A 22,529-nucleotide genomic window follows, 5' to 3' on the forward strand; every position below is an offset into this window, starting at 1 on the left:
CCCCATCCCTCAGTTACAGCATATGAACAAGGAAGGGTTCATCTGAATTACCGTGGAAAAAAAAATTAATTCACTGAGCTTTGCAGGACTAATGGGTTTAATTTGGCTCTTAAAAATCTTCCTACGAGGCTGTTTGTCTAATATTGTGGCTGTTAGGGCTTTTCTTCTCAGAACTATCTAGAAAGAACTATCTATTTCTGTCTCGTGTGTTTATGTCTCATGAGTGTGTATTTTAATTTGTTTCAGCCTCTCCCCTTCTAAAAAATTCATTCAAAGAGGAGAATATATGTATGGTAAACATTGTTCACTCTCGTGCTTCACTCTGGGCTATAACAGGAAATGCATTTCTGACACTTTTAAAATGAGCAATCACACGTATAATCAACTTGGTTAAAACTTCCTTCCTGGTAACTGCAACACTTCCTCTGCATCTGGATATGCAGGGAGACCCAGAAAAGCGGAAGAGTTTAGAGGCACACTGGGTAGATTCGAATTTGTTTTGTTTTCGAAAATTAAACAAATGATCCTTCAGCATCATCACCTCCGCTGCTTTATCAGGTATTACTTCCTTCTATTTTTTGCCCTTTTGTTGGGTCTGACTCGGACTAGTGACACTTCCGTCTCGGCTAGAATATTTTTATCTGGAACGGCTGTCGGTTCTTGAGATGATACCACCACTGAATGTCTCCTTGTCATTGTCTAGTCCAACCTAGACGTGTGGATATCCGCAAGGCTCTGGCAAAACCTTTTGCAGGTGCATCTGTCCTTTTTTGTTGTTTTGTTTTTGTTTGGGAGGAAGGGGGAGGGCAAGGGGCTTGTGCCAACCGGGCTTCACGCTCTTACAAGTGCATGCTTAGTGCCTACCGTGCCTAACGGTGTTTCTGACGCCTTCTCTTAAGAGAAGAGAGCTTCGTAGCCTCAGCCATGAAGGAGAGCAGTGAGTATTTAGCCAGTCCGTTTTCTTCTGCGTTTTGTATCTTGTGAGATTGTTTGGTATCGCAGAGGCAGAAGTGATTGCTGTGTATTTGTCTTTTGCCTCAACTTGGACCTATTTTATTTCAACTTGGTGTCAATATAAATGTATCTTATGGTTCTCTTCTTTGGCAGTTAATCTATAATGTAGCCACAGAGCAAACAGTGAATTAAAAGCTGCAAGAGGTAGTCCTTTGGGACAGTTGATTTCATGTCTCTACTAAATATAACTTCATCATATTTGAAGAGAGGGAATGTTGACTTTAAAAGTAAATTGAGGTCAAGATTTGAATAGAAGTTTGGATCTAATGAAACTTGTCTTGCTTATGGTTTAATCAAACTCTCCTTTTTGGTATATATCAAATGGTCTGCTATTTCTTAAGGAAATAAGCAGTTATGAGTCTCACTAACATTAGTCATTTAAGAGAGTAAATGATATTTTCTGAAACATTAATTTTTGTTTTGATATTTGATTCTTATTTAGAATATAACTTACGGGCGCCTGGGTGGCTCAGTTGTTAAGCGTCTGCCTTCGGCTCAGGTCATGATCCCAGGGTCCTGGGATCGAGTCCCACATCAGGCTCCCTGCTCGGCAGGAAGCCTGCTTCTCCCTCTCCCACTCCCCCTCTTGTGTTCCTGCTCTCGCTGTCTCTCTCTCTGTCAAATAAATAAATAAAATCTTTAAAAAAAAAAAAAAAAGAATATAACTTACAATGCCATGATACTAAGTATGAAAATCAAAACCCTCCTTTGTATTTCAATTTTAATATTTTCAGTATTTATTTGAAGTGTTTCCTATTGCATTCTGTCACATTTATACTGAAATGTTTTGTGAAGGGTAGGTACTTATTAAAGATTTAGGAAAAGAGTGAACTGATGAGAATAAATTTGTGAATTCTCATTATAGAGATGAAAATATGAGGGCAAAAAAGAAGTTAAATTATCTCTTGGGGTCCAAATAGCAGGTCACTGGAGTCCAGAAATCCTTCCTTCCATCCTGTGGCTTCTCCACTATGGAAGGCAGAGCAGATGGAATGAATTGGTGCAAAATTAAACATCTGAACATTCCTACCAGAAGAGCACAGCCTTGGGGGACTCTCCTAAGATACTGCTTTAATGGAGCAAACACATTTCACAATTCAAAAACTTAAATACCTGCAAATGTTCTTGCTTTGCAGCTTCACCCATTCTGATGGTTTTGAATATTATCAATGAAATTACTACCTTTCCTAACTAGAAAGGAAAAAAATGAAAAGAAAAAGACAGACAGGAAGTTGGCTAGGGAGTAGATACCTGATCGAGACAGCTTGAAAATCGAGAATGTGCAGCGTGGTTGGGTGAGGTGTCTGGATCCCAAGGAGAAGTGTCAGACTGAACAAAGGTGAAACAAGTCAAAGGCCTGTTTTCAAAGTGGGGGGTTTCAGCATCTCACACTGCGCCTTGTAAATTAGAATTCAGCCCTTTAAGTGGATGATTTTACTCCTCTATCCATTTCAGTATGCTTAAGAACAACAATTACCACCTGGAGCCATTGTAACATGTCAGGGACCGTGCGAGATGAGTGCTTTACATCTCTCTCTTTTTAATTAAATTTTCAGACGTAATGAAAGTACACAATAAATGAACTCCCATATACCTATCGCCCATACTGAACAAGGATATTACCTTATCTAATCCTCACCTCCACCCTCTGAGGTATTCCTAACCCCAACTGACAGGTGGGAAACAGACGCAGAGATCATTTAACTAGCTCAAGGCAGCCAGGTGCTAAGTGGCGGGATCAGGATTCATGGGCCCCGATTCCAAAACCCCCCGTATCTTCGTGCGCACATCATTGCCATTCCTCGCCCTTCTCCTTCTGCCACCTCGTGGAAAAATGTAAACAGAAAGTGCCTTCCCTGTGTCTGCGCTCCCAGGTCACGTCGGGCATGGAGCTGGAGCATTATGAACAGCCCGTGGTTCTGAGAGAGGACAACGGCCGCCGGCGCCGGAGGATGAAGCCGCGCAGCTCCGCGGCCAGCCTGTCCTCCATGGAGCTCATCCCCATCGAGTTCGTGCTGCCCACCAGCCAGCGCAACAGCAAGACCCCCGAGACGGCGCTGCTGCACGTGGCCGGCCACGGCAACGTGGAGCAGATGAAGGCCCAGGTGTGGCTGCGCGCGCTGGAGACGAGCGCGGCGGCGGACTTCTACCACCGGCTCGGCCCGGACCACTTCCTCCTGCTCTACCAGAAGAAGGGCCAGTGGTACGAGATCTACGACAAGCACCAGGTGGTGCAGACCCTGGACTGCCTGCGCTACTGGCAGGTGCTGCACCGCAGCCCGGGCCAGATCCACGTGGTGCCGCGGCACGCGCCCTCCGAGGAGACGCTGGCCTTCCAGCGGCAGCTCACCGCCCTGATCGGCTACGACGTCACCGATGTCAGCAACGTGCACGACAACGAGCTCGAGTTCACGCGCCGCCGCCTGGTCACCCCGCGCATGGTCGAGGTGGCCGGCCGCGACCCCAAGCTCTACGCCATGCACCCGTGGGTGACCTCCAAGCCCCTCCCGGAGTATCTGCTGAAGAAGATCACCAACAACTGCATCTTCATCATCATTCACCGCAGCACCACCAGCCAGACCATCAAGGTCTCGGCCGACGACACCCCAGGCACCATCCTCCAGAGCTTCTTCACCAAGATGGCCAAGAAGAAGTCTCTGATGGATATCCCCGAGAGCCAAAGCGAACAGGATTTTGTGCTGCGCGTCTGCGGCCGGGACGAGTACCTGGTAGGTGAAACGCCCATCAAAAACTTCCAGTGGGTGAGGCATTGCCTCAAGAACGGAGAGGAGATTCACCTGGTGCTGGACTCGCCTCCAGACCCAGCCCTGGACGAGGTGAGGAAAGAAGAATGGCCACTGGTGGACGACTGCACGGGAGTCACTGGCTACCACGAGCAGCTGACCATCCACGGGAAGGACCACGAGAGCGTGTTCACCGTGTCCCTGTGGGACTGCGACCGGAAGTTCAGGGTCAAAATCAGAGGCATTGATATCCCTGTCCTGCCCCGGAACGCCGACCTCACGGTTTTTGTGGAGGCAAACATCCAGCACGGGCAGCAGGTCCTTTGCCAGAGGAGAACCAGCCCCAAACCCTTCACGGAGGAGGTGCTCTGGAATGTGTGGCTTGAGTTCAGTATCAAAATCAAAGACTTACCCAGAGGGGCTCTACTGAACCTCCAGATCTACTGCAGCAAAGCTCCAGCACTGTCTGGCAAGGCCTCTGCAGAGACTCCCGGTTCCGAGTCCAAAGGCAAAGCTCAGCTTCTCTATTACGTGAACCTGCTGCTGATAGACCACCGGTTCCTGCTGCGCCACGGGGAGTATGTGCTCCACATGTGGCAGATCTCGGGAAAGGGGGAGGACCAAGGGAGCTTCAGTGCGGACAAGCTCACGTCAGCAACCAACCCAGACAAGGAGAACTCCATGTCCATCTCCATTCTTCTGGACAACTACTGTCACCCAATCGCCTTGCCTAAGCATCGGCCCACCCCTGACCCCGAAGGGGACCGGGTGCGAGCGGAAATGCCCAACCAGCTTCGGAAGCAACTGGAAGCAATCATAGCCACTGATCCACTTAACCCTCTCACCGCAGAGGACAAAGAATTGCTCTGGCATTTTAGATATGAAAGTCTTAAGCATCCAAAGGCCTATCCTAAGCTGTTTAGCTCCGTAAAATGGGGACAGCAAGAAATTGTAGCCAAAACATACCAACTGTTAGCCAGACGGGAGGTCTGGGACCAAAGTGCTTTGGATGTTGGTTTAACGATGCAACTCCTGGACTGCAACTTTTCCGATGAAAACGTAAGAGCCATCGCAGTTCAGAAACTGGAGAGCTTGGAGGATGACGATGTCCTGCATTACCTGCTACAGCTGGTCCAGGTAGGGATGCTGCTATGCTCCACAGAGCACTCTCCTCAAAGGGTTTATTTGGGTGTATGTGGGCACCCCATCCAGTTGTCATCAAATGCCCTTTGTCCCTAGCGTCACAATCAGTCACAGTAGATCTGATGAAGCCATGTCAAAAAATAGTGAACTGTCCCATTTACTTTTTTACTCTCTTGGAGGGGTTGCCAATAAGCATTTTGAAGACCTAAGTAATTTTGCTTTTTAGGAAAACTGGCCCTACAGGAGTACTTTGTTCTCATTTACTGTATGAGTGACAGATCCGATTTATTGAATGCTCCCTTGTGCCCAGACTCTGAGGCTCCAAGTGATTTGCATGCTTTTCTTGTATTCTCACATTGAACTCTCCCAACAACTATGATGGAGGTCAAATTAACATTTGCATTTTATGTGTAAGGACACAGGGGCACGGAGAGTCTAAGTAGTGTGCTTCAGGTCACATATTGGGAAAGAATCAGACCAGAAATCCAAACCAGGAGGTCTGACTCCAAGCCTTACTCTTTTCACTGCCTCCAATATCCTGCATCAATCCCGTGTCAGGATAGTGTGTCCTAGAGAAAAAAGGTCAGCCTCTCTGATCACACTCATCACCATCCATCAAATAACATCTCCTCTCTGGGTGGCACCTCGAAAGCCCCTCTCATCAGACAGGTCTGGTCCAGGATTTCCACTCGGGGTTCTCACATCTTTCCCTGTAGTCCAGAGGGGCTCAGCGATTTGACTACAGTTTACCTAGGAAGTTGGAAAAAAGGAGGCATGGTTCGACACACCACAGTAGTTCTCAGGTGGTATTGTGCTGCTTAAGGAGGAAGAGGAAGTAAAGGAATTGGAAGAGAAATGTTTATTTTAGAGTGCAGCCATGTCCCTTTATTAATTCAACAACACGTACTGAGTGTTTCCCCCGTTCTGGATGCTAGATACAGAGTGGTGATCACAAGCGAGCCAGTCTCTGCCCGCCTGCCCCCTTATAGCTTGCGGTGCAGTGGAGGAGATTGACAGCAAATGCATACACATACAAACAGATATTTAATACTAAATTGTGCACATGCTTTGGGGGAAAACTGCAGAGTATTGTGAGAAAATAGGCAGGAGTCCTGGGGATACTTAATTTAGCTGGAGGAAACCAGGGACAGTTTTGAGTAAGTGACGTTTGACCCGAGAGCCCGGGCTAAGGGTTAGAGACTAAATGGCCAAATCATTGCTATCGTTAGAGGAAGGCCCCGGAGTTTTCTGAGGAGCATTTTGGATATTCTCAACTTCAACTCTGAATCTTCACCTTCTCATTAGGCAGATACTTGAAACATGACACTCGACCTTTGCTTTCATCTATTAAATGTACCTAATATTTTTCTCTGCCGCTTAATTCAGATACTGACATAACACAAATGATAATTAATGAAATTTAATTCACTGATGAATTATTTTTCATTGTCATTTTCACAAGTCAATTTTGCAGAATTGGAAAATGAATAGCATTCTTCTTGGAACTGTTTTAAATGAAAGAGGTCTAATAAGTAACACTAACATTGAATTTGTGGTCGTAAATTTGAGAAAGAGTCGTCATTTGTAAAACTATTTGAGACATTTTCAGATATGGCGGAATGACTCATTCCTGATGAAAATGGTCTCCTGGTTGAGATCTGCATTGTGTTTACAGAAGTGAAACACAAATAAGGTTGAAAAGACTCACGTTCGGGGTAGAAACTTACAACTGATTCTGAAGTCAGTACCGTGGCTAAATAACCACATTTTCAGAATTCAGACCTTCACGGCAGCTACAGACACCTACTGGCCCACACCCATGAGAAGCATCTTTGACGGCATGGGGATAAGAGAGAGATTATCACTCAGTCTTGATCATTTCCAAACTGGAAAACCAGAGTAGAACTGGAAATTGTACCAAGAATCCCACAAGCCTGCAAACATAAAGTGGAATGGGAATTTCTTTGGTTCCTTGGGGAAAAAAAGATAGGCCACTTCTATTTGTAAAGGAATACTCTCTAAGAGTATTTCTAATTTCATGTTAAGCCTCTCGTTATGCATACACATGATACCCACCCTCTAACTTTTTGTACGCATCTTATTTGCTAGTCTTGCAGCTGTTAAAATGATGAGCTATTGCAGACTTACTGTAAATACAGAGAATGATACAACAAATATTCATACACCCACCATTCTTAATTATTTTTTCCACTTTATTGGTGCTTTTCCTTCAGTCATAGAGCTGTCTGCCACCCGAGTCAATATCTCTGTGATAGCCAAGGCATGTGAAAACTACGAAACCTGAAGGAGCATCTAAAATCAGAGACTTTTCAGACAAAAAGCTCTGTCTACACTGCAACATGGCAGGGGGTAGTGATCACTCTGTGTGGATAGTCCAGGCCTGCTATTTACTTGCAGGAAGGGCCCGTGAGGCAGCTTGATGACTTGACAGTGAGATGCCAAACAAACAGCTTGAGCAAAAGGGGAGCGATAGGATATTTAGGATCTTCACATCTAACAAATACTTTTCTCCTTATATGTACTATTGTCTCCGCTGTCCATTTTCTTTCCAACAACCTCTTTTACATTCCACTTTTGTGGATTTGTTATAGCCAGCCCCGTGTGTCCTGTCTGTCCTTCCAGTAAATCAAGTAAGCCCTTAATGGGAGCTAAAGCCTTACCGCTTCACCTTTGAAATTATCAAAAGCACATAACGGTGAGTCAAGGGTTCTGGCTTCTAATCCCAGGCCCTAAGCAAGTGATTCACTCTGGCCCCAAGTGTCCTCGAAAAGAAGGGGTTGACTTGAGTGACTGGTAAGATTCTCATCACCCTCGCCCTGAAAGACCCAGGAAGGCAGACCATTTCCCCTCCATTCCCTTTTAACACAGAATGCAATCCTACAAGTGCCCATGTGTTCTTCCCTCAGGCTGTGAAATTTGAACCATATCATGACAGCGCCCTGGCCCGATTTCTGCTGAAGCGAGGCTTAAGAGTAAGTCCTTCCACCTTGATCATAGTGGGGCATTTCAAAAGTTAGCGAGAATTGACTGCCAGGGCATGAGTCGCAATAATTTCATCCTTCTCGTTCCCACCCTCAGAACAAAAGAATTGGTCATTTCTTGTTTTGGTTCTTGAGAAGCGAGATAGCCCAGTCCAGGCACCATCAGCAGAGGTTTGCCGTGATCCTGGAAGCCTATTTGAGGGGCTGCGGCACGGCCATGCTACACGACTTCACCCAACAAGTTCAAGTGATCGAGATGCTGCAGAAGGTCACCATTGATATTAAATCGCTCTCTGCTGAAAAGTATGATGTCAGTTCCCAAGGTACAGTGGCTGTGTTCTCGGGGTTCCCTTTCCAAAGGCCTTCATTTCCAAATGCCATCATCCCTGTGATTCTTCTCCTTCAGGAAGGCAAGTCGCACCTTCCGAAAGGGAGCCCCAAGGACACATTTTTTAATCCTCTGTCTCTGTGGAGTAAGCAAATTTAAAGCTCTCCTTTTACACATTCATATTTTTTTGAACTATACACATATACGTGCTAATGATGAATTTATGATAATAGTCATTAAACTCTTTGAAAAATTAAAAAAGCATTATGCCGATGTAAGATGTATTAAGAACAATTGCATGCAGGTACACAAAGATTAGATCTTTGCAAATATTTACCTGTTTCCTCCCTTTCAATATATGTGTGTAATTTTCAAATTTTCAGTCTTTTAAAGAAATGAATTATTGAGAAGCTAATTAAAATTGGTGTGTAGGTATATTTTTATATATATATATATTTATATTTATATATGTCAGTGTACTTGTATACATACGTAGATACCTCCTCTCTGAAGTCATTTCCAATATGATCTTCTTATCCCTAAGAAATCCTGCTCCTGCCCCTGCCCCTAGGAAAATTAATCACTCTTTCTCTGTATTCCCATAGGTTTGGGTTGATACTGTATTAAATTATAGTTATTAACATGTCTTTCTGGTCTGGTAAACTGCATGAGCCTTGAAACTAGGGGATATTTCTTATTCATTTTTGTATACCTAGACCCAGCACTATGGCCCCTAATGGACACACTCTAACATACTCAGCCAGTATTTTAAACATTTAAATATTCTGAATTTCCACTTTTTCCCTTTCTTTTCCAATACACCCATAGTGCGCTCTCCTAAAAAATAATAATGGTAATAATCATCTTACTTTTATTTGCTTTGTATATAAGAAAGGGAAACACTTGTCCTGGCCTCCAGTATGGTATCCAGGAAGTCATTTTTAACCTACATATTTTGCCTTAGAATTTAGAATTCTGAAGAACTCTTGAATTTTGAGGTTATCATGTTGTCTTCACATAACCTAACTTCCTCTCTTGAAAAGAATTTACAGAACCCTAACCGAATGGCATTTAATACGGTCTTTAAATGTCTGTTCCCCAAACCACATTGGCAGTTGAGAGTTTCACATTGGAATGATAACTACAGTGTTCATTCCTTAGCCTTACCCTCAAAATTCCCTCCCCTACCTGACTGGCTTGGGATTCCACGGACACAACGCACCCCCACACTTCTATCCTCTGCTGTCTCATGCGTCATGGTTGTATTGCTTACAGTAAGCCTGACTTATCATGCCACCTCTTACGTTAGTTCCTCAAAGACAGAACCCTACCCCCTGCTCCACACCAAATGGATGGAATGTTATGAAGAAATGTGACCTCAGGAAATGTTCTAGATAATGTCGGTGACTTCTCGAACTCACGTAACTTTTGTGTGCTTTCGACAATTACAGTTATTTCACAACTTAAGCAAAAGCTCGAAAACCTGCAGAATTCGAATCTCCCAAAAAGCTTTAGAGTGCCGTATGACCCTGGACTGAAGGCAGGAGCATTAGTGGTAGGTATCACCCTGAGGTCTCCAGGTGGTCTTTGTGTCTTGGAGCTGTCTGTGCGTGCTTTACAGGGCCCCGTGGGTCAAGGCTAATGTGTATAGAGAGACAGAGAAGCTGGAAAGTCCCCGAGAGGGCTCCTATCCAGGATTTCTCTTAAGCGCTAGCTGCTCAAAGCCTCCACACCAGGCAATCTCCCAACCACTTGGTTTTAAATCAGCTCTCTTAATGAATCATTCACGTACAATAAAATTTGTTCATTCTAAGTATACAGTGCAATGAGTTTTGACAAATCATATAACCACCACCACAACCAGGATAGAGAACATTTCCAAGGAGATGTCATAGGAAAGGCACATTTCTTTCATGTGCTTTGCAATTAGTCCTTCCCTCCTTCCATCCCCCATCCTGGACAACAGATCTCCCTCTGTCACGTCATTGTGCTTCTCCTAGAATTTCATGAAATGGAGTCATACGGTATGTGGTTTTTGTATCTGGATTCTTTTCCTTAGCATAGTGCTTTTGAGATCCATCCACGTCGCTGTGTGTGTCAGCAGGCTGTTCCTTTTTTTTTAATGACTGAGTGGTATTCCCCTATGTGGATATACTACTATTTGTCTTCCATTCACCTTTTGAGTAAATAATTAACAGCGAGCTAATGGAGTCATGGTACATGTATGTATAATTTTATAAGACACTGCCAAACTGTTTTTCCAAAGTGACTGTACCATTTTATATTCCCACCAGCAGTGTACGTGAGTTCCAACTGTCCCACATCCTCATCAACACTATTACCAATCTTTAATTTTAGCCATTCCAGTGGCGAAGTGGTTTCTCACTGTTGCTTTTACTTGCGTATCTCTAATGATGTTGAGTATCTTCTCATGTGCTTTTTTTTTTTTGAGAAGTTTCTGTTCTCATCTTTCATTCATTTTTAATGTGGGTTGCCTTCTTATTTTTGAGTTATTTTTATATTCTGGATACAAATCCTTTATGCTTTCTCAGGTATACATTTTACAAATACCAGTCCATGGCTTGCCTTTTCATTTTCTTAGTAGTGTATTTCAAAGAGCAGAGGGCTTAATTTTGATTAAGCCCAACTTATCATTTTTTTTATAGTTTGTTTTTTGTGTGTGTCCTACAATACATTTGCTTTATCCAGTAATTCTCACCCAGGGGTGACACCCCCCAATACACACACACACACACACACACACACGTGGTAATGTCCGGAGCTATTTTTTATTGTCACAACTGGGACAATGCTACTGACATCTAGTGGGTAGAGACCAGGGATGCTACTAAATATCCTACAATGCACAGAACAGCCCCCCAACAACAATAAATGATCTAGCCCAAAATGTCAACAGTGCCAAAGTTGAGGAATACTGCCTCATTCAATGCGACAAATACTTTTCCTAGAAGTTTTATGGTTTTCACTTTTATATGTAAGTCCTTGATCCATTTTGAGTTAATTTTTGTGTACAATGAGATCAGGTGTGGGTTTTTTAGAATTGAATATCCAACTTTTCTGGCACCATCTGTTGAAGACTAACCTTTTCCTGTTGAAATACCTTGGCACTTTTGTCAGGTATCAACTGACCATATATGTGAGTGAGTCTATATCAAGATTCTCTAGTGCACTTCATTGATCTAAATATCTAGTCTTGGGGCGTCCAGGTGCCTTAATTGGTTGAGCTTCCGACTCTTGATTTTGGCTCAGGTCATGATCTCTGGGTCGTGAGATCAAGACCCACATTGAGCTCTGCACTCAGTGGGGAGCCTGGGATTCTCTCTCTCCCTCTTCCTCTGTCCCTCCTCTCGCTCACTCTAAACTAAATAAATTAACCTTCTAAATAAAATAGATAGATATCCTTACATCAATACCACATGCTCTGGGTTACATTCAGATGATAAACCACTTCATGTTTGCATAAGAATCTTACAACTGTATACTTCCATTACCCTCCTCCCATCCTTTGTACGATTTTTATCATGCCTGTAACTCCCACATATGTTATAAACCCAATAATAATAATCATCATTATATTGCTTTAAACAGTTAAGAATAGATTTAGCAGATTTAAGAGATTAAACATTTTTTTTAAGATTTTATTTATTTAGGGCGCCTGGGTGGCTCAGGTGGTTAAGCGACTGCCTTCGGCTCAGGTCATGATCCCGGAGTCCCTGGATCGAGTCCCGCATCGGGCTCCCTGCTCGGCAGGGAGTCTGCTTCTCCCTCTGACCCTCCTCCCTCTCATGCTCTCTGTCTCTCATTCTCTCTCTCTCAAATAAATAAATAAAATCTTTAAAAAAAAAAAAGATTTTATTTATTTATTTGACAGAGACAGAGCGCGAGAGAAGGAACACAAGCAGGGGGAGTGGGAGAGGGAGAAGCAGGCCTCCCGTGGAGCAGGGAGCCCGATGTGGGACTCGATCCCAGTACCCTGGGATCATGACCTGAGCCGAGGGCAGACGCTTAACGACTGAGCCACCCAGGTGCCCCAAACATTCTTTATATTTACCCACACACTTAACACATTTGGAACTCTTTATTTCTTTGTATCAGTTTGTGTGTCCATCTGGCATCCTTTTCCTTCAGCCTTAAATATTTCTTATAGTGCAAGTCTTCTGGCTAGAAATTCTTTCAGCTGTTGTTTGTCTGAGAAACCTTTTTATTCCACCTTCATTTTTGAAAGATGTTTCCCCTGGATATCAAATTCTAGGGTGATTTTTTTTCTCCCTTTCAGTAGCATTTTCTTCTGGTCTGCCTATTTTCTGACAATTAGTCTCCTGTCATTCTTATCTTGGATTTCTGTACATGTCTTTTTTCCCCAGGCTGCTTTTAGGATTTTCTTTTTAGCACTGTGGTTTCTAGCAAACTGATTATGATGGACCTTGGTATGGTTTTCTTTATGTTTTGTCTACTAGCATGTGTTGAGCTTGGATAAACGTCAGAGTTGCTCTGTATTAACAGGCATGTGGGCGTACCAGGGCCCTGTAGGAGGGGGGTGTGCCGAGGATGGGATCTGCCATTGCCTCTTTTTTTTTTTAAATTTTTTTATTGTGTTAATCACCATACATTACATCGTTAGTTTCTGATGTAGTGTTCCATGATTCATTGTTTGCGTATAACACCCAGTGCTCCATGCAGAACGTGCCCTCCCCAATACCCATCACCAGGCTAACCCATACCCCCACCCCCCTCCCCTCTAGAACCCTCAGTTTGTTTTTCAGAGTCCATCGTCTCTCATGGTTCGTCTCCCCCTCCGATTCCCCCCCTTCATTCTTCCCCTCCCTGCTATCTTCTTCTTCTTCCTTTTTTTTTTTTTTTAACATATAATGTATTATTTGTTTCAGAGGCACATTGCCTCTTGGCACCTCCACAGACTCTTAGGTTTCCCCGGAACACAGTTTGAGAAGCCTGGCTTTTGGGTGTTGTGACTTGCTCTCATAGAGCATTTCCAGATTTGGTAGGAACACTTTGTGTATTTTCACCCAAATCATTAAACATCATTTTCCAGCTAGGACTTTGTACCGGTTGTTTGTAGTGATGCTTTGCAAGAGGATTTGTGTCTCCGCATTATGCATTCATTATATGTAGGAGCCATGTGACCGTTTCCTTACAGATTGAAAAATGTAAAGTGATGGCCTCCAAGAAAAAGCCCCTGTGGCTTGAGTTTAAATGTGCTGATCCTACAGCCCTATCCAATGAAACGATTGGAATTATCTTTAAACATGGTGACGATCTGCGCCAAGACATGCTGATTTTACAGGTATGCTACCGTTAAGGAATTTTTTGTTCAATTACCTGAAAAAATAATTCCATGTCAGACCGAAAAAAAATGTCTCCTACGGATTCTGTTCCCATTCTCCTACTCTGTCCACACACGGTGATCAAAGATTCCGTAACAGAGAGTCTTCACGGGGGGGAGCGTGGCTGTGGACTATGAGATGTGCAATTAGTGAGCATCCCAGTTCTGTCTGTCCGTGAGAAGATGCACAGCCAGATAGGTCTCCCTCCCCTAACCCCTCTTGTACACACCCCATTCCTAGTAACATAAAATATAGACGTATTTGGCCCCCTGGCATCCACTTTATTTGGATTTATAGACATAGCTGTGCACCCACAGGTGCTCTCCTTAGATACATCACTTTGATATACATCCATATCCACAAACTCAAGTGAAGGATTTGACAGGAAGGAGAGAGAAGATGAACAGGCAGGTGATTTCAGAAATCGTGCAGTTAAGTAGAAAGAGTGAATGGATTACTAGAGCAGAAGGTGGATGGTAATCAATGTTCGTCATCTTCCGTATTCTCTAACATTTCTGGATCAACTTTAGCTTTGCAAACTGGTGTAGTAAATCTCCATATTCCAGCTCACCACTGTAGAAGTAACATAATTGCTCATCTTTTGTGTGGTTTATTTAAAATAGGCAAGCCTTGGGGCGCCTGGGTGGCTCAGTCGTTAAGCATCTGCCTTCGGCTCAGATCATGATCCCAGGTCCTGGGATCGAGCCCCGCATAAGGCTCCCTGCTCCGCCTGCTTCTCCCTCTCCCAGTCCCCCTGCTTGTGTTCCCTCTCTTGCTGTGTCTCTCTCTGTCAAATAAATAAAAATCTTAAAAAAAAAAATAAAATAAAATAGGCAAACCTCATTGATTTAAATGTGGCCTATTTAAAAACTGGTCGTGTTTTCCATTCTTTCCATTTCTGCTTGTACTTATTTCTAATACGGAAACAATAATACCTTTTGCTCTCTTTTCAAGAATCCTACGTGTATTGTCCCAGAAGTATTAAAAAGAAAGAAAGAAAAAGAAATCCTTCAAACCTTTTGAAGGTTTATGGCATTTCCCATAAATCTGTAGACTCCTTTGAATTATCCAAAGACAAGAGCTTCAGAAATGCAAAGCATCACTGTGCATCACTGTGTCCTTCCTCTCACTTTGCAGGGAGGTTTGCACTTGCCTTTTATGTACTTGTTTTGATGCTGAGGCACACTTCTTGGCAGGTGAGGGCAAGTTACAAAAGCTCATGAAGCCTTAGTCTCTCCACCTGCAGAATGGGAATGATAATCCTACTCACAGGATAGGGTAAATGCAAAGGATCGACATAAAACAGACTCAGTAAAGTAGCCAGCATTCTCATCACTGTTAGTGTTGCCTTGGGTTAACCCAAGAGTGCCTTATGGGTGAAAACTCATAAGAACGTCAGAGTGGAACATTTTTTGTTGTGGTGATAAAATACGCATAACTGGAGTGGAACCTCTGAACAGCTGAAACGTGATTACCACCTCTCCCCACACTAAGTCCATTCATCTTCTTCCCCAGAGTACATCTCAGGGACCAAACTTAAGAGGCTCCCACGGAATGGGAACTTCAGAGCACCCCACTGATAAATAAAGTACAGCTGTTACTTACAGAGTGTACGTTAACGTACATATTTCACGTTTCCAGTTAAGATTGTCGGGTTTTTTAAAGGAGAAGAAAAATACATTAAATATGTATTTCTAATGGAAACATTTTTTTGTGTCCAATGTCTAGATTCTACGAATCATGGAATCCATTTGGGAGACTGAATCTTTGGATCTGTGCCTCCTGCCATATGGTTGCATTTCAACTGGGGACAAAATAGGTATGTGGTCACCTCGGGAGATGAATGTACTGCTCAGCTCGCTTTAAAGGATCCTAAGCCCTTTAGTGCAAGCATTTAATACCTGGAAAATTACAAACATAATCCATATAAAAAGGAAGGCAGTGTTCCAAGGCTGGTGCATGTGTCTCTCGATTCAATGTGGATCTGTTGAAAATATACAAATGTGGGATTCCAATCCTGTGACTATACATGGCAATGATTTTAGTAAGAACTCATTCCCTCCTCTCTACTTCTCCACGTCTAAACTGTAGCTTGTTTCACTGCACATTAAACTTCTCTCTCACAAATAACATTTAAAAATAGATGGTAAGATCTGTCACTTATTTCAATATCTTAGAATTCACATTATTGAAGCGATTATATACTCGACTCTCAGGTGCTTTTATAGACATTTAACATTTTTGTTTCCACCACAGATATTTTTATTTGAGCTTCTGATCTGAGAACTGTATAAAACCACTTCCATTTGACCCTTTGATTAAAAAAAGGAAAAGGCACAGTTTGCCAAGCACCTACGCTCAGCACATACATGCTTTTACTTACTACTTTTTCTTTAATATTTTTATTTATTTCACAGAGAGAGACACAGTGAGAGAGGGAACACAAGCGGGGGGCGGGGGGGTCGGAGAGAGAGAAGAAGGCTCCCCGTGGAACAGGGAACCTGATGTGGGGCTCAATCCCAGGACCCTGTGATCATGACCTGAGCTGAAGGCAGACGCTTAATGACTGAGCCACCCAGGCGCCCCTACTTACTACCTTTTAAAACCAACCTTTCGGGGCGCCTGGGTGGCTCAGTTGGTTAAGCGACTGCCTTCGGCTCAGGTCATGGTCCCGGGATCGAGTCCCACTTCAGGCTCCCTGCTCAGCAGGGAGTCTGCTTCTCCCTCTGACCCTCCCCTCCTCCCTCTCATGCTCTCTGTCTCTCATTCTCTCTCTCACAAATAAATAAAATCTTAAAAAAAAAAAAAACAACCAACCTTTCATATTTTCATTCAGGGATACTGAAAGCATGTCCCACCAAACTTCCTCCATCCTCCTCTTCTTTCTCTCCCTCCTAAGAAAACCAACAGCACAAACCTGGACAACAGCCCCCTCCCATCAACAGTGACACAGCCATTCACCCTCTGGGTCAGGCACGAGGCCCCAATTTACATCAGATTCTGTGCCTCCTCCCATAGGCATGATCGAGATCGTGAAAGATGCCACGACAATTGCTAAAATACAGCAAAGCACAGTGGGCAACACGGGCGCATTCAAAGATGAGGTCCTGAATCACTGGCTCAAAGAAAAATGCCCTATTGAAGAAAAGGTGAGCTCCTGCTTTTCCCAGTGCCAAAGGCTCCTTACACGCTCGTCATTTATGTAGCAGTGACGGGTTCACGTTTTCAAAGGATCTACCCGTGTCATGCCTCCTGATGTTGGGTGAAACCTTTTCCTTGTGAGGCCGCGGGGGTTTTAAGTGCCTTCCTGGGGGACACGGCAGATCTGTGTAAAACGCAGGCGCTCCGTTCAGAATGCTGTGAGCATTTGTTTCTCCTTTGATGATCAGGCATGCTTTGCATAAAATTTGGCTCTATGAAATAATGTGTTGGTACTTTTTAGGACAGTCCATTTTTGTTGTTCAGTAGAAAAATGTAGTCACCGTGTACCTCCCTACCTGGGAAATGCCACCTATCCTATCAGCAAATTGCTAATTAACTGCCCCCCCCCATCTAAACGGTGAATTATGGATGCGGCAAATGTCAGTTCCAGCATCCTTCTGAAGGACATATGCTGCATCCTTCAAGCTGCGTGCTTGGGCTGTTTGGCTGTCGTTTCAAGTTCTGCCGCACAGGATTAGCACTTCTCATTTGCATGGTTAGCAGCCTTTTGGGGAGGAAATATAATTAGCAGCATTTATTAGCCTGCTATACATGTGGATTTGTGAACCTGTGCATACTTGAAGCGGTCACAAGCAAAACATGTTCACTGATGAAGGAGAAACAATTATGGGTTCTGTGGCGTTGTCGGCAAGCGATGCGTGGAGTGGAAATGAACCCTTTGATCAACTGTTGCTCTTTGACTTTTGTTTCCTCCGCCTGCCCTTGTGAGTCACTGACTCTTCACCTAAAACATAAGGAGAACGATGAGAAAGTCGGCACCCAATAGATAGAACGTGAATGAAATCAGGCACAACCCACCTGCTCTCTGAAAATGGTTCCCAGACGGTGCCTTTTTGGAAGTCGTCTGTACTTGACTTGGGCTGTTCTTTGTAGTTAGAACACAACTGATATTCGGACGCCTTCTAATTAGTTTCAGGCAGCTGTGGAGAGATTTGTTTATTCCTGCGCTGGCTACTGTGTGGCTACCTTTGTTCTTGGAATAGGCGACAGGCACAACGACAATATTATGATCACAGAGACAGGTGAGTTTATTTATTATTGTTTTTTACTGTGGTAAAATATATATAACAAAATGTACCACTTTGGTTTTAAGTGTAAATAGCTTTAAATGCTCACATTGCCACGCCGCCTTCACCACCATCCCCCAGAACTTTCTCACCTTCCCCAACTCAAACACTGCCCCACTGAACTAGTACTAACCCCCCTTTCCCCTTCCCTCTGCACAGAGTGATATTTACACAGGGTTCAAGGTGGGAGCACACATCTAGAAGTCATTACTGGGCAGGGACATAGACGCTGTGATCACCCGAGAGAGGACCCGGGAGAGAATAATGGAAGAAGATGCCAAAAATGAGACTTCACAAGGAAAAGCCAGAGAGCAGCTAGAAAGTTGGGTAGGGGCGTATACCAGAAGCTGGTGAAGGCGGGTGTGGTCAGTGGCGTCCGACGCGGCAGGGAAGTGACGACAAGGACTCCCAGATGTCCTTACATCTGAAACGCTCTGCCTTCCTAACCTACCCCTCGTCACTAGTTCACTGACCGCCCCGACAGTGGTCAGTACTGGCTACCGTGCCAAGAAAGGTTTCTCTAAGAACTCTGGACCAACTGAAGAGTAGAGCCTGGAGAAAGCACCAGACTGGGATGAATTGCTTACTCTCTGTGAGAAGCAAAAGACGCCACGTATTTATGGACCATACGTGTGATATGGGCTATCTAAACAGGAGATGATGGTAATCATGGTGGTAATAGTGACGGTGGTGGAAATGGAGTCAAAGGGGATTCAAAAGGTTTATTTCTATGGCGCCACTCAAAAGTAAAATGTGAGTGCCCTTCCCCCAAGCAGCGCCAACCATCCGTGTATCCTGAGTCACATAAAGGGCGTAAGAGAGTCCCGGGCATAATGGTGACAGATTAGCCAGAGCGTCTGGACTTAACAGTTCTAAGAATAATTCTGAGACGAGTCGAGAATTTTCTTTTAATGGCATTTGGCTGTCATTTAAAGAACACCAGAAGGATATCAAAAACACACTTGGTTCAAAGAGTGCTTTGTGGTTACACTACACACACCTGCTAAGCTGAAAAATATCACAAGCTGATGAAACAGGGTAAAAATAGCTCTCTCACCCAAGATAGCTCATTTTCAGGCATCTTAAAAAAAATATTTCAGGAAATAAACAAACCAAAGTGTTGTTACAAGTGATTGGGCCACTATAATGATGTCAGACATTTTCTTCTCCGAAGGAAACCTATTTCATATTGACTTTGGACACATTCTTGGGAATTACAAAAGTTTCCTGGGCATTAATAAAGAGAGAGTGCCGTTTGTGTTAACCCCAGACTTCCTGTTTGTGATGGGAACTTCTGGAAAGAAGACAAGCCCGTACTTCCAGAAATTTCAGGTAATTGGCCTCCTGCTTCCTGGCCTCCGGGAACACCAACCAGAGGGCGCCTACCGGGCACAGGAGCCCCCCCACCTCCGGCTCCACTGAGGCTTTGCTGCCCACCCTCTCTGGCAGACACCCTCAGTCCTCCCTGTTTCCTCCGTCCCATCCCCAAGTGCAAAATGCCACTCCTCTGTCACCTCCCACCTCAAAGCAAATGGCAAGCGAAATGAAAGCATTCCGTAATCAGTGGGACAGGCAGATACAGGACACTGGGATGATCCCTGTCCCGCAGAGGGGCTTGACCGAGGAGTGCCTCCAAGTATTTCTTTCTCTAGTCAAGCCAGGGCCGAGGACAACCAAATTTTACCTGTTCCTTTCAGGACGCTCAAGCAGGTGGGAGCTTCTCTTGATGTTTGCTACAGGTGTGTCTTTATCAAATTACCGACAGAGGGCATGGTGGCAGGACCATTTGACTTGTCTCCCGTGTGTGAAGGACAGTCCCTTCTCTCATTCGAAACCCTGTCAACATGTCTGCAGGTGGTAAAACCAGCTCTGACACGACGAGCTCTGACATGGGCAACCCATCTCCCCGGGGGGCTCACGTCCTCCTTTCCTTTTCATTCCTTCCTGGTCTCCATCCACTTTTGACTACCAAATATTTCAAACCCCCGAGGAGTAAAATTTTCACACTTGCAAATTTAATAACTGTGAACGAATAGAACTGAAAATTACTACCTAATTGCCACATACAATACCTACATGGAACCCCTACAAACACGAAACAGATCGGTGGAGGCGAAGAGTGAGCACTTGATCTGCGCCTGCGCCTTGGGTCCCCATTAAGGACCCCCCCCACCCTGTCCCCCAGCCTTAGGGCCTCTTCAGCACACTTCGGGTTGCAATTAGCGTTTCAGAAACCAATCTTTTTTCCGGAGTCTCTTCTTGAGTCGCCCGTGATCCTTGGGAGGTGGCCGGGGCCCTGCAATTCAGTGCAACAGGAACTGGGAGATGTGTATTGTTTTGAAAGCTGTCTGTTCTCATTCGTTCTCCTGGCTGATTTCGATTTGATTACAGGACTTAATCCTCCCACGGTTCCGGGAGTGTTATCAGAGAAACTGAGATCTCTGGGGCCAGATGGTCTTAGGATTTTTGGGGTGTGTGTGTGTGTGTGTTTCTGTGTAAACTCAACTGGGTTTCAGACTACTTCCAGGGATTTGACACATTTCAGTCCTGTTTTTCTTTAAAGTTAAAAATCACATATTTTGACAACTTCCTGGAAGAGAAAAATGGTTCAAAAAAAAAACAAAACCTGAAGAACTTTACCATTTAAAGAAGAGGGGGACCCTCAGTTCTCTCCCAGAGGAGGGGGTTCATCCACATAGCCTCATGCATAGCAGCAGTCATGCCATCGGGAGTCGGGAATGCAGGAGTCCGTCCTCACCGACAGGCTTTCCTGCTGTCTCTGTGTGTGTTCTCTTGCTCTCGCTCAGTGGTTTTCCCCAGAATGACTGCCCATCTCTCCTGTTCCTGTAGACCCCCACAGGGCCCATGCCACCCCTAAAATCCCAGCAGTATTTCCCCCTTTACTCTTCTTCGTTGTTAAGCTTCAAAATATTCTTTAATGAAGATTTGGACGTGGGAGGCCAAGGAAAGGTCGCTCCCTGTCCCAGGCAGCTTCGACCCAAAGCAACGACCCTCTGCAGGGAGCCTTTGCACTATTCTCTCCGTCTGGGACCATTGCTCTGTCCTTTGTGACCAAAGCTTCTTTCCCAAACCGCTGAGACCTCCCTCACCAAAGTGACCTCTAGGCAGTGTGCACTGCTAAAAACACACCTTCGTGAATTTTACTGTACTTACGTGTCTGTGTTCTAGAGTACAGGCCTGCAGTTTAAGTATCTGTGAATATATGGACTTTGAGCCTTAAGCCCAGATCCAGAACAGCATTGTGGCTGAAGGATGGGCTTTGGAGCAGGCAAATAGCTTGATCCTGGCTCGCTACTCAATATCTCTGCATGTGATACAAAGTACTCATCTGTTCAGAACCTTGGATTCCTCTTCTGTAAAAAATGGCAACAGGAAGACCTCCTTCATGTGGTATTTTTCAGGATTATCTGAACAGAATAGGTAGGATGCTCATCCCAGTGCCTAGAGCACAGTCGAAATCCAATACCCAACGGCCTCCGTTGTCACGTATATGGCAATGGGTCTTCGAACTTTGAATACTTTTGAGAAGCCCTCTTAGAAATGAGAGCACAGGGCGCCTGGGTGGCTCAGATGGTTGAGCGTCTGCCTTCGGCTCAGGTCATGATCTCAGGGTCCTGGGATCGAGTCCCGCATCGGGCTTCCTGCTCCTTGGGAGCCTGCTTCTCCCTCTGCCTCTCTCTCTCTCTGTCTCTCATGAATAAATAAATAAAATCATTAAAAAAAAAAAAGAAATGAGAGCACAACAGGGCGCCTGGGTGGCTCAGTCGTTAAGCGTCTGCCTTCGGCTCAGGTCATGATCCCAGGGTCCTGGAATCGAGACCCGCATCGGGCTCCCTGCTCAGCGGGAAGCCTGCTTCTCCCTCTCCCACTCCCCCTGCTTGTGTTCCCTCTCTCGCTGTGTCTCTCTCTGTCAAATAAATAAATAAAATCTTTAAAAAAAAAAAAAAATGAGAGCACAACAGCAATATACAAGCAGTATACAAAACACAAAAAAGTAGAGGTGTTCTGGTGAAAGAGCAAGGGGAGGGGGTCCAAGCTCTGCTTGCCCCGCCATCCTGCCCCCTTGTCTGCCCCCCCGCCCCGATACTATCCCCACGCTCCTCACTCACAACAGGAAAAAAGCTGACCACATACCCATGTGTGTATACAATTATACATATACAGGCTTCCTAAAGTTTCAGCCTGACAAAGATGAGTAGTAGGTTTTTCATCATTTGACTCAGACCTTGTGACAATTTTTTTTTAACATACTACCAAGCCTTCCAGAAGTTTTCCTGTTTCTTAGTTTTATGTTCCTTTTTTGAGATGAAAAGTCCTTCAAGCTCTGGGAGTATGTTTCTTTTTTTTTTTTTTTATTCTTATGTTAATTCCCATACATTACATCATTAGTTCTAGATAAAGTGTTCCATGATTCATTGTTCGTGCACAACACCCAGTGCTCCATGCAGAACGTGCCCTCCTCAATACCCACCACCAGGCCAACCCATCCTCCCACCCCCCTCCCCTCTAGAACCTTCAGTTTGTTTTTCAGAGTCCATCGTCTCTCATGGTTCGTCCACCCCTCCGATTTCCCCCGCTTCATTCCTCCCCTCCCGCTACCTTCTTCTTCTTTTTTTTTCTTAACA

The 22,529-nt window shown here is 44.5% G+C and overlaps 1 protein-coding gene and 1 long non-coding RNA gene across 3 annotated transcripts in view; one reads left to right on the forward strand and one right to left on the reverse strand.

Moving 5' to 3' along the window:
• The first annotated feature begins 409 nt into the window (after positions 1–409).
• On the forward strand, positions 410–21,832 carry PIK3CG (phosphatidylinositol-4,5-bisphosphate 3-kinase catalytic subunit gamma). Of its 2 annotated transcripts, none has more exons than XM_081800693.1 (11): positions 410–558; positions 2,889–4,895; positions 7,829–7,894; positions 8,001–8,226; positions 9,683–9,786; positions 13,408–13,554; positions 15,323–15,413; positions 16,613–16,743; positions 17,727–17,838; positions 19,058–19,215; positions 19,581–21,832. In XM_081800693.1, exons 2-11 carry the CDS (start codon positions 2,901–2,903, stop codon positions 19,608–19,610), a joined length of 3,060 nt encoding a protein of 1,019 aa, XP_081656819.1. In that variant the 5' UTR covers positions 410–558; positions 2,889–2,900; the 3' UTR covers positions 19,611–21,832. The 2 variants fall into 2 exon arrangements, with proteins under 2 accessions (XP_081656819.1, XP_081656820.1); XM_081800694.1 differs by lacking the exon at positions 410–558 and adding an exon at positions 579–754.
• LOC115940555 (uncharacterized) overlaps positions 13,863–22,529 on the reverse strand; it is a 17,091-nt gene continuing 8,424 nt past the window's right edge. Inside the window, exons 2-3 of the long non-coding RNA XR_004075294.2 lie at positions 17,615–17,736; positions 13,863–17,540 (exon numbers count right to left, since the gene is read on the reverse strand). This is a non-coding gene — a long non-coding RNA (uncharacterized LOC115940555). The remainder of the gene's footprint in view (positions 17,541–17,614; positions 17,737–22,529) is intronic.

This window comes from Leptonychotes weddellii, chromosome 12 (assembly GCF_054177405.1).
Source record: "Leptonychotes weddellii isolate Sample4059 chromosome 12, ASM5417740v2, whole genome shotgun sequence".
NCBI lineage: Eukaryota > Metazoa > Chordata > Mammalia > Carnivora > Phocidae > Leptonychotes > Leptonychotes weddellii.